Below are 11,358 nucleotides of genomic sequence, written 5' to 3'. Positions count from 1 at the left end.
TTCAGAAAAATGAAGGACAAAAAACGATATAAGCACTGTTTCATTCTTGCTTTTTAACATAAGCAGCCTGTCCTAATTTCTGAGGACTCCTTCCTAAATTCCACAATTATTATATCATGCTTATAATAATAAAACATCCAATATGACTTGGCTAAACAGGCTATGCAAAAAGGTTGCAACTCAAGTTTGCTACAAGCTATTGCCAAGAATATCATTAAAAACACTGGCTATTGTCTCATATTTCACTTCAATAGTGCATCTTAGTGAGCTTAAGGAAACATCTAGAACAAATTTCACATAACAGATTCAAACTAGCTTGACAATACTATAGTACTAATCATTCTAATATATTACAATAGATCTCTTACCGCGAAAGTCTTTTTATGGATAGAAAAAGACACAGTAGGGAAATAAAATTTATTTCAAGCTTAGAGGATATTTACAAACAATGAGATATATAAAAATATAAAAAAGTACTTGACAGTGTCTTTTGAGACTATAGGTTTTACTAAAGTATTTTCTAGAATCAATACAGCACTATTTTTTGATGAATGAAACTTACCTCAAAAAGAAATATTAACGCTAATGCAATTCTGGGTACAAATTCATCTGGAACAAATGCCAATTTAAAGCTTTGATGCAGTAATTTAGGCATTCAAAGGAACAGTTTAAGAATGCTAGCTATTCAATTTTATTTTTGTAGAATATGTGTAACAGCTTTATAGAATAGAAACATTCCAGTTATTTTTTTCTTTGGCCCCAATAACATTTGTATTCTTGTTCTACTGCTATATAACATTGTTATCCTGAAAACAATAGAATAACCTAACAGGCGTAACATGAAGTACAATACATTCTCTAGAAGTGACTTGCAACTATTTAAATTATAGCTATTCAACTCTACATATTCACTTGGAAGTAAGTCCCATAGAACTTAGTGGGATATATTTCTAAGGAGACATATACAATAGCCCTGTTAATGAACACCACTGGGAACATCTACGATTCTATTTTGGCATAAATTTATATTAAAAAAAAGTCAGATAAAAACAGATACGTTTAGTTCTAGTAGAGGTTAGGCTGTGATTTAGCTTGCTCGAGCATTTTCAATCTAAGAATACTTTCAACTATTCCATTTCAACTTCCAGCATATCTACTTTTGAGTATTTCCTTTCAATCATTGGGAGTCCGCAAGATACATTTAATCCCCCATCTCTGCAGTGGATATCTTTTCCAGCCCTGACTCTAACATCTAATGCGGGCAAGGTAGCAGTTGGCAAATTATTAGTTCATTAGCTAGAAAAGAGAAATGTTTTTTTCTAGATTTAATTCTGATTAAGACTGTACCTCTGTATGTCTTTCTCAGTACAGTCCTTCAATTTTTCCATCATTAAGTGATAAGTAATCTATCAATAAAATACTATTCTTCATTCTGCATGATTGAATTGATGAGTTATAATTTTCTGCATTTTACTTCACATCATTCTGAAAAAGGTTTGTTAAACTATCTGAAATTGAGATATTAGAAAAATGTTACAACTGAAAATAGGATGTTTGGCTAACAGACAAACCAATATAAAAATATTAAAAGGAAATGATATTCTTTTCATATTAAATAATTGCATTATATTCTGTTGAAGCTTTCTCATATTAAATGCTTCAATTATCTATTTTTCTAGCATCTAATCTTTTAGAAAATTGCTCTAAGAAAGTGATTAAAAACCTGCTAGAAAGGTAGAAAAGTAACAAAAACATTTTTATTTTGGTAATAAAGTGGCCAAGGAATCTTGCAATTTTTAAAAAAAGATATATGCAGAGATGAGAACACATTGTCAGAACTTCAACTTAAGTTGCATTAACTTGTACAGTGTTTATGGTATTCAGGTGCTATTACTATTCTGCATTCCCATAGCTTAACAAACTGTTTTATTGAATTATATGCCTCAATTTTTCAATTTTGCACTTGAAAAGGATGTTTGCAAAGTTTCATGAAGTTGTTTTTATACTCAAGACATTTCAGAATGAAAAGTTTTGCATATTTCTAGGTTTTGGTCATGGCATATATGTTCATGATTCTTTTATAGCTTCCTTATAAATGTTATCTAAATATCAGAAAATAGTATCTTTGCCTAAATAGATAAGAACTAGAAAACATTAAAAATTGTTACTGTGTAAATTACAAAAAAGAAGAAGAAAATTCACATACATCAAGTCTCTGTGTACATAAGCTGTCAGTAACATCTCTGTGATGTACCAATAAGGCAATATTACAGAAATACTTCATGGCTTTTAACTCAGTGCTGGATGATATTCATAATCATAGAAACTAGAGAGATAAAAATGCTTCCCAGATGTCCATCCACAAAGTGATGCAGGATCTTGCCTTAGTTTAGACACTGAATCATTTGAACAACCAAAAGCATCAATTGTTCCAAAGTATCAGAACTTGGTTAAAATGCTTTTTCCAATGAATCATGGATCTTCCTCCATATCATCTGGATTGGGAGCCATAATGAAATGTTTGGGATATACAAGATTGTGCTCATATGCATGTTCTTCCCAGCGAGCATCATCACTCTCATGGGTAATGTAACGCTCTCCAATGCGAGTTTCAAACTCCCGAAGATCAAGCCAAGTTTGATAATCCTGCAAAGAGAAAAAAAACTTAATGGAAAATTTAACAATATTCAAAATACAGCACAAACTAATTTTCCCAATGACCACATTGATGCATATATAGTAAGTTAGACAATTCCATCTGCTTTGGCCTTTCCAAGCAAAGTATATTTTAATAGAGAAATTATTCACCTTAAAAAGAAAACGATGCATAATATTTTAAACCAGAAGCAAGATTGGATACCTGGTAAAACAGCTGACTAAAAAAGAATAGAAAATATAAAGTAGTAAAGTACATGGGATAACTTAGGCAAAGTTACAAATTTTACAGAATAGATTTGAATTGGGGGTTTAAGAAAAAGCTATACCAAAAAAAGGTGAGAATTAGTGTTGCTTGATATTTTAGACATTTACATATCCAAGGCCACAAGAAATTGCCGCCTTGTTGCTCCTGATGCAGCTATTGGCTATCCTAAGTCCCTCTTCTTCCACATAGAGGCCCCCAAATTAATTGTTGGTGAGGACAAATAATAGACATCCTGTGAGTCTGGGTATCATCTAGGTCAGTGGTTCTCAACCTTCCCAATGCCGCGAACCTTTAATACAGTTCCTCATGTGGTGACCCCCAACCATAAAATTGGTGTCTCAGTTCCTAAGACCATCGAAAATATGTATTTTCCGATGGTCTTAGACGACCCCGGGGCCCCGACCCACAGGTTGAGAACCACTGATCTAGGTTCTCCATCTGAGTTGACCCATTAAATCTGAATAATTAAGTAGAGCACTTTTTGTCCTTCCCCAGACTTTTTGTAAACTCAAAGTTACTATATATTCAGCTCCATGTTCTATCTTTCTTTATGAGGAATATAAATAATAAATATAAAAGAGTATCTAAGCCAATAATAATACATAAATACATGAGTATTATTGATAATTGAACACAACTTATTAAAAAGGCAGAATAATACCTCCCAAAATGGGATAGGGAAGATGATAGAAAGTTTGAACACTCTTAAATATTTTCAAGGCTTCAGTTCATTACAGACTTGTCAGATATGATTCATAATAGTATGGTATGAAACTCTACCTGTAGCCAAGGATGACTAAGGGATTTGTCAACACTGTAACGTTTTCTCATCTTCACTTGAAGCAAATTATTTATTAAATCAGTAGCTGAGGAAGCAAATAAAAAAGCAATCAGGGTAAATATTTCATCCCTTTCCATCATTCTATCTATTCCACACACCCATTTCACACTCATATGGATACATTTATTCTGGAGGAAGAGTTTTTTTAGTGATATAAAAAATAAAATAAATATTGACAATCATAAAGGAGGTCATTTACCTCTAAATAAACACCAAAATTCTTTAATTTGAAACCAAATTTAAGAATTAAGACTGTTTTTTAAAGTAGAAATCCTCTATTTATTTATTTGATGCTTTGTCTATTTCCTAATTTTCAATGCAGACATTCCATACAAGCTTTGGGGATTTCAGCACCCCCTTCAAGTTTCTATCCATCATTAAAGTCTTTGTAAAAAGTATGTAGTTGAACTAAAAAAAGAACCAAGAAGCCAATTCATACACAGCATCAGAATTAAATGTATCTAATAGCAGTATAGCATATCAAATCAGAGAAATATAGTATGTTGTAAGTCTACAAACCAAAAAAGCTTTTGGGGAAATGTATGTTCAGAAGTAGTGTTTTAGACTTATTTATTAAAATGTGTCACTCATCTCACCACATGGGAACTCTGGGCAGCTTATAGTGTTAAAAGCAGTAAACATGCACATGCAAACACACACACACACACAATAATGATTAAAAGATGGGAAGAGAGGGAGCAGGATGTGCAGGGGGGAGGTGGAATCAACAACCACTAGCATGACATTCCCCCATTAGGAATCCAGGCCAACTGGCAGAGCCAGATTTTGGGGGACTTATGGAATGTTAGGAGGGGCAAGATCTTCCAATGGCAGCGCCATGGCAGAGAAGGTTCACATGGATCCTGGAACTTGCCAGCTGGAATTCTTGACCAACAGGATCCACAGCATACCTCCTATGCCCACATGGATGGGGTAAGTCTGTGCCATGGAGTGAGATGGTTCCTCAAGCAACCTGAACCCATGCCATGTAAGGCTTTAATGGTAATAACCAACATCTTGAATTGCACCCCAAAGCAAACCAGTAGCCAGTGCAGCTTGCAGAACAGGAGTGTAACATGGGCCATTCTAGAAGCTCCAAAGCCCTCACTGCTGCACTCTGCACCATTTGAAGCTTCTGAATGCTCTTGAAGGGTAGCCTTGAAAATAGATATAGTATGTCTACTTAAATGCACTGTAATTAAGAAACATTTTTTCACATTTTTTCTATACCCAGGAAAGCCCAGAATATGCTGTCTCATAATAGCAAAGCTTGAGAAGTTTTAAGAAGTTCAAGGAAAAATCCTATCAACTACAGTACACATCAGACTATAACTCATTAAGTGGGCAGTTTAGAGTAAAAGCTTTATTTTCCTTTTGCTCAGTCACAGGAAAATGGTTCCAAATGATTCCTGAATACAATCACTACTCATCTAATTTACTGTCATGTCATTGCCACATTCCAATTAAATGCTATAGATTTTACTAATATGGAGAAAACATGAAATAAAGGTTTTTTTAATGATATTTACCTTCATTAGATATTTCCTTCCAGGGATTTGGTGGATACATAAATGCTGCATTTTGGATCTGATCATTTATGTCTTCATCTTCATTAAATGGAAATGTGCCACTTAAGCTCACATAGATGATGACACCCACAGACCACATATCCAACGATCTATTGTAGCCTTTACTCCTAAGTACTTCTGGGGCAAGATAAGCTGGAGTTCCTACTACAGACCTCCTAAAAGATTTTTCCCCAATAATGCGTGCAAAACCAAAATCACACAGCTTTACCTGTAAAACAAATATTCTTTACTTAAGTTACTATGCAGTTAGCTTAAAAACAAACTATCATGGCCGATTTTAAAAAATCAAATAGGGTGTATGGAGTGTTTACAAACATGAAATATGGTCAATATAATTAGCACATTATAACAGTTTCTTTGCATTAGTTATACTTTATTAAGGCTTTTGGGTTTTTTTCCAATTCTTTTGGAAAATGAGCACAATAGTCTAGGACAGTGGTCGGCAAGCCGCGGCTCGCGAGCCACATGCGGCTCTTTACACACTTTAATGTGGCTCTTCTGTGTGCCGGGCGCTCCCCTCCCTCCTCTCGGGCACTTCAAAACAAGCGCCTCTTTCCCTTTTTTCTTTTCGATCCACAATGATTAGGGAGGATCCTGAAGTCGGGCGGGGACGAGAAGCGAGGAGGCAGAAAAAGAAACGGAGGCTAAGGAGCTTCCCCCCCGCCTCCTCCCAGCAAAAATCTAACCGGGGAGCCGGGCGGGCAGTAGCAAATTAGCCGATCACGCCGCGTGATCAGCTAATTTGCTACTGCCCGCCAGCTCCCTGATAAGATTTTTGCGGGGGGGGGGGGGAGAAGCTCCTTGCCTCCGTCTCTTTTTCTCCCTCCTCGCTTCTTGGGGCTAGAAGACCTCCAAGGTCCCTTCCAACTCTGTTATTCTATAAGGTCGTTGCAAATTTGATGCAGGAGAAGTTTCTGACAAGTGGAATGACGAGAAGCGAGGAGGCAGAAAAAGAAACGGAGGCTAAGGAGCTTCCCCCCCCCCCGCCTCCTCCCAGCAAAAATCTAACCGGGGAGCCGGGCAGGCAGTAGCAAATTAGCCGATCACGCCGTGTGATCAGCTAATTTGCTACTGCCCGCCGGCTCCCTGATAAGATTTTTGCGGGGGGGGGAAGAGAAGCTCCTTGCCTCCGTCTCTTTTTCTCCCTCCTCGCTTCCTGGGGCTCCACCAATGGGGGAGCAAGGCCCGCCCAGCGCCAGGCTTTGGGCTAACACAGAGGTCTGCAAAGGTGGCTGTTTTAAGACTGGTGGACTTCAATTCTCAGAATTCTGGGCGTTGAAGTCCACCAGTCTTAAGAGCCAATTTTGCAGATCCCTGCCTGGGCTAATATGATTGATGCCCTTGGTGGACTTCAACTCTCAGAATTCTGGGAGTTGAAGTCCACCAGTCTTAAGAGCCAATTTTGCAGATCCCTGGGCTAATATGATTGATGCCCTTGGTGGACTTCAATTCTCAGAATTCTGGGAGTTGAAGTCCACAAGTCTTCAAGCTGTCAGGTTTGAAGACCCCTTGGGGTTTTTTTCCTAAAGGGTTAGGGATGCAAGGATCTTGTAACTTGACAGCTTTAAGACTTGCGTGCTTCAAATGCCAGAGTTTATTGAAACTAAAAACAGTGTACCATCCTATGTATTTTCGGTTTTAAAAGTGTGGTTCTCAAAATAAATTTCAATCGTGGTTTTGGCGAGATTTGGCTCAGTTGAAAAAAAAGGTTGCCCACCACTGGTCTAGGAGAAATATATTTTCAGTACTATAATGTAACTTTTTTTTTCCAAATCAAACATAGCTAAATTAGAGGAAAAATATTCTAGCTGTAAATAATAATTTTGTCAATCACTAAAAAAAAATAGAAAGTTTAAGAAAAAAGGTTAAATCTTATTCTAGATTTCCTCTTCCACAACAGACAGCTATACAAAGAATACTTATTTCCTTACCCACCTGAGGAAAGGGTTCTGCTGATGCTAATAGTACATTTTCAGGCTTTAAATCACAGTGTACTATATTCTTGAAGTGTAAGTTCCTCAAAGCTACAAGTATCTTTAAAAAAAAGGGAGATTTTTTTTCAAAATCAGTTCTGTACCAAGACCCCAACAGACATTACAGTCCAGGAGAGTATGCTTCAATTCAATATTTGTTTTAAAGCAAATGCACTCTTTTGTTGGAATTCTTCCAGGATTCTACCCTTCAATTAAAAAAAAAGAATTGAGGGGATGGGTTCTAATCCAGCTTCCCAAAGAGACAGCATCATTATTCAGTTAGTTATATTCAGCTACTTCCAAATGTAACTGGTAGGTAAATAACTTCTTTATAGTGACATGAAATCTCAATCTCTTACCATTCCTATTAAGTACATAATAAATTCAATATTAGGATATTAATCCCCAATTAGAATTACCTGCCACAAACTGTAATTTTTCTTGGTAATAAAAGTGACTTTGTTTCACACATATTTGTCTAAAACACCCTATGTGCATTTAATATTCAGCAAATGCTGTATAAAGTAAAGATATACTTTTAAAATCAAGAATAAAGTTTGCTAAGTATAAGATCGTCTCTTTACTATAATTTAGGTAACTTTTTCCTCATATATACCAGAATTATTGTTATATTTGCATACATCCTTTTGAATTAAAGCTTCCTTGATTCAATTTAAAAAAACAAACATTTTAGCCTAAAACAAATAAAGTGATTATATAAGCAACACAAAGTAATGAAAACAGCAATGGTATGATTGCTAACTAAACCCTGACATTTTTTAAAAAAACAGTCAGGAGTAATCACATCTTTAAGGCCACTCGAAGAGAGTATATAGGTAGTCCTCAACTTATGACTATAATTGGGGCCCAAATTTTTGTTGCTAAGTGATGCAGTTGTTAAGTGAATTTTGCGCCATTTTACCACCTTTCTTGCTGCAGTTGTTAAGTGAATCACTATAATTGTTAGTCACACAGTTGTTAAATAAACCTGGCTTCCCCATTGACTTTGCTTTTCAGAAGGTTGCAAAAGGTGATCATGACCCCTGGACACTGCAGGGGTCATCAATGCAAGTCAGTTCCCCAAGCATCTGGATTTTGATCACGCGGCCATGGGGATGCTAGAATGTTCATTAAGTGTGAAAAATTGTCATTTTTTCAGTGCCATTGTAACTTTGAATGGTCACTAAATGAACTGTTTCTAAGCCGAGGACTACCTATATACCCATCGTTCTTGGATGTTCCTCAAAGACAGGCCACAATAGAGAAGGCTCTCTCACTAGGGAAGAAAACATACAATTGAAAACAAATGACTCACTTGAGTGACCATGAATTTGGTGATTCTTTCTGGAAGCCGACTTTTCTCACTGGAAAGAATCATTTCTAACATATCGCCATGAAGTTTTTCCATCACAACAAAAACCCTTTCAGGAGTTTCAAACATACATTCCAGGTTTACAATCCCAGGGTGATGCAAATTCTAAGGAAATATACAGTACTGACTCAGACAAAATATCAAATGAATAAACTCAGGAAGGATTCATTACAGATAGTATTCAGACAAAAAAAAACATACTGTGCTTTACTATTTCAAAAGCACTCAGGCAATCCTTTTTAATACTTAGGACAATGGTTCCTTTGCTTAGCAGGTCAAAAGGTAATCTACCAGGAATAAGAAATACACCACACACAAAAAGCTACCAAGAAATTGCACCTCAACATAGATGCCTATTATACACTCACAATTTCTAATTAAAAAAAACACACTGTGATGCAGTTTTACATCATTTTTGTACCTGCAAAATAGCCACTTCATTGCGGAGCTGGCTTTCTTGTTTTGTAGGGAATCTCATTTTATCAATGACTTTAATTGCCACATCCCTTCCAGTCTTTCTATGTTTACCTGCACAAATACAAAGGGAAAGGGGACGTCTCTCAGGTAGTCTTGCACAAAGAGGCAGTATTGATGATAACATGTATTTAATGGGTTTAACAGAATAACAATGTTGGAAGGGACCTTGGGGATCTTCTAGTCCAATCCTCTTGCTCAAGCAAAAAACCATTTCAACCCTGTGGTTGTTCGATCTCTTCTTTAAAACTCCAATGTTGAAGCACCCACAATTCTTTTCATTACAGAGAGTTAAATTGTCATTAAATAGAGTTGTTAAACTCCCGAAACTTAACACATCTCTGGTAAAATTGTACTAAAAAAGAATGAAAGACTTGGAAATCATTAAACTAAAAATTATTCTTTTGATTCCAAATATCAGCAGCACTATCCCAAAAATTCAGGGGAAGGAGATACAAAAATAGGGCTAGACATGCCTGTGTGGCTTATGGAGTGTCCATATAATGTAAAAACTGGTCCTGAACTTTCTGCTTAAGGCTGTTATTTGCATCACAAACTCTTACATATGCAAGTTGAGATCCCAAAGGGGCTTTTTTTTCAAGAGGCAACTGGACTTTCTGTTTTTTCTTTGAAGACGTTTCGCTTCTCATCCAAGAAGCTTCTTCAGCTCTTCTTCAATGTCTTCAAAGAAAAACCAGAAAGTCCAGTTGCCTCTTGGCAAAAAAAAGCACTTTTGGGACAACCATGACCTGGATGACTGAGAATCTCCATAGACATTCAAGTTGAGAAGGAGATATTTAAAATGTTTCTTTTGGTCCATTAGAAGTCAAACTGTACACATTTTAAAAGATATACTGGTACACTATTTTATAAATACAGACATATATCCCATTTAACAAATGTATTTTAGCTGTTAAATGGAAAGGCATTTTATTCATTTTCAAATGTACTTTTCACATTGGTCTAAGTTTTCAATAACTGCTTTATATACAATTCTACAGGATATTGGAAAAAAGAAATGCCTGTTATAACATTATAACACCTAATTATTCTATTTGAGTATATAAAATATTCACAATAGGCACAGAGAATGTTAAACAAAGTGATATCAAGTGACTTGTACTGCTACTATTTTAGAGGCCTAAATATGGTCTTAGTGATTTTAAAGTTCCAGATTGGAAAACAATTGCTGTATTTTTCAGAGTATAAGATGCACTTTTCCTCAAAAAAGAGGCTGAAAATCTGGGTGCGTCTTATACATTGAATACAACATTTTTTGCCTCCTGAAGCCCCGCCCCTTCACCAAAATGACCATACGTAGCCTTATGGAGACTTTTAGAGAGCTCCTGGGGGCTGAGGGCAGAAATGAGTGAAAAATGGCCCGGTTTTTGCCCCCCTCCCCCGCCCCCAGCAGCACTCTATAAGCTTCCTAAAGGCTATGCATGCAATTATTTTGACAAAAAACGGCCCGTTTTCGTGAAAAATGAGCCATTTTTGCTTGTTTTTGCCCCCCCCAGGAGCATTCTGCAACCCCCCTAAAGGCTAGTCATGCTTATTTTTTTTTAAAAAGGGCCCGTTTCCCAAAAAATGGGCCGTTTTTGGGAGGTCTGCAGAGTGCAAAAACTTGTCCAGCACATGGATAAATGCACCTGGAAACATCTACCTACCTACCTACTCTCTCTCTCTCCTTACGTACCTACTCTATTTCTCCCCCCCTCCTCTCTCTCGCTCTCTCTCCCTCCATCTACCTACCTATTCTGTCTGTCTCCCTACCTATCTACTGTATTTCTCTCTCTCTCTTTCTATTTCTCTCTCTCTATCCGTCTACCTAACTACCTACCTACACACACACTCTCTCTCCCTCCCTACCTACTGTATTCCTCTCTCTCTCTCTATCCCTTTATCTACCTACCTACTCTCTCTCTCTCCCTACCTATGTACTGTATTTCTCTCTCTCTTTCTATTTCTCTCTATCCCTCTACCTACCTACCTACTCTCTCCCTACCTACCTACCTACTGTATTTCTCTATTATCTCTATTTCTCTCTCTCTCTCCATCTATGTACCTACCTACCTAACTACTCTCTCTCTCTCTCTCTCTCTCTCTCTCCCTACCTACTGTATTTCTCTCTCTTTCTCTCCCTCTCTATCCCTCTATTTACCTACCTACTTTTTTAAAAAAATTGC

General features: G+C 36.8%; 1 protein-coding gene across 6 annotated transcripts in view; it reads right to left on the bottom strand.

Annotated features, from left to right (window-relative positions):
* Positions 1 to 403: 403 nt before the first annotated feature.
* Positions 404 to 11,358, bottom strand: part of PRKD3 (protein kinase D3) — a 61,673-nt gene continuing 50,718 nt past the window's right edge. For all 6 annotated transcript variants that reach the window (XM_081941772.1, XM_081941770.1, XM_081941775.1 and 3 more), the window contains exons 14-19: positions 9,120 to 9,226; positions 8,642 to 8,803; positions 7,289 to 7,387; positions 5,294 to 5,561; positions 3,704 to 3,789; positions 404 to 2,646 (exon numbers count right to left, since the gene is read on the bottom strand). In XM_081941772.1, the coding sequence (XP_081797898.1) occupies positions 2,473 to 2,646; positions 3,704 to 3,789; positions 5,294 to 5,561; positions 7,289 to 7,387; positions 8,642 to 8,803; positions 9,120 to 9,226 (896 nt within the window). In that variant the 3' untranslated portion in view covers positions 404 to 2,472. The remainder of the gene's footprint in view (positions 2,647 to 3,703; positions 3,790 to 5,293; positions 5,562 to 7,288; positions 7,388 to 8,641; positions 8,804 to 9,119; positions 9,227 to 11,358) is intronic.

The sequence above is a fragment of the Natrix helvetica genome (genome assembly GCF_964273705.1).
Source record: "Natrix helvetica genome assembly, chromosome: 2".
NCBI lineage: Eukaryota > Metazoa > Chordata > Lepidosauria > Squamata > Natricidae > Natrix > Natrix helvetica.
The sequence above is the reverse complement of the archived record's forward strand: the minus strand, read 5'-3'. Positions and strand labels throughout refer to the sequence as shown.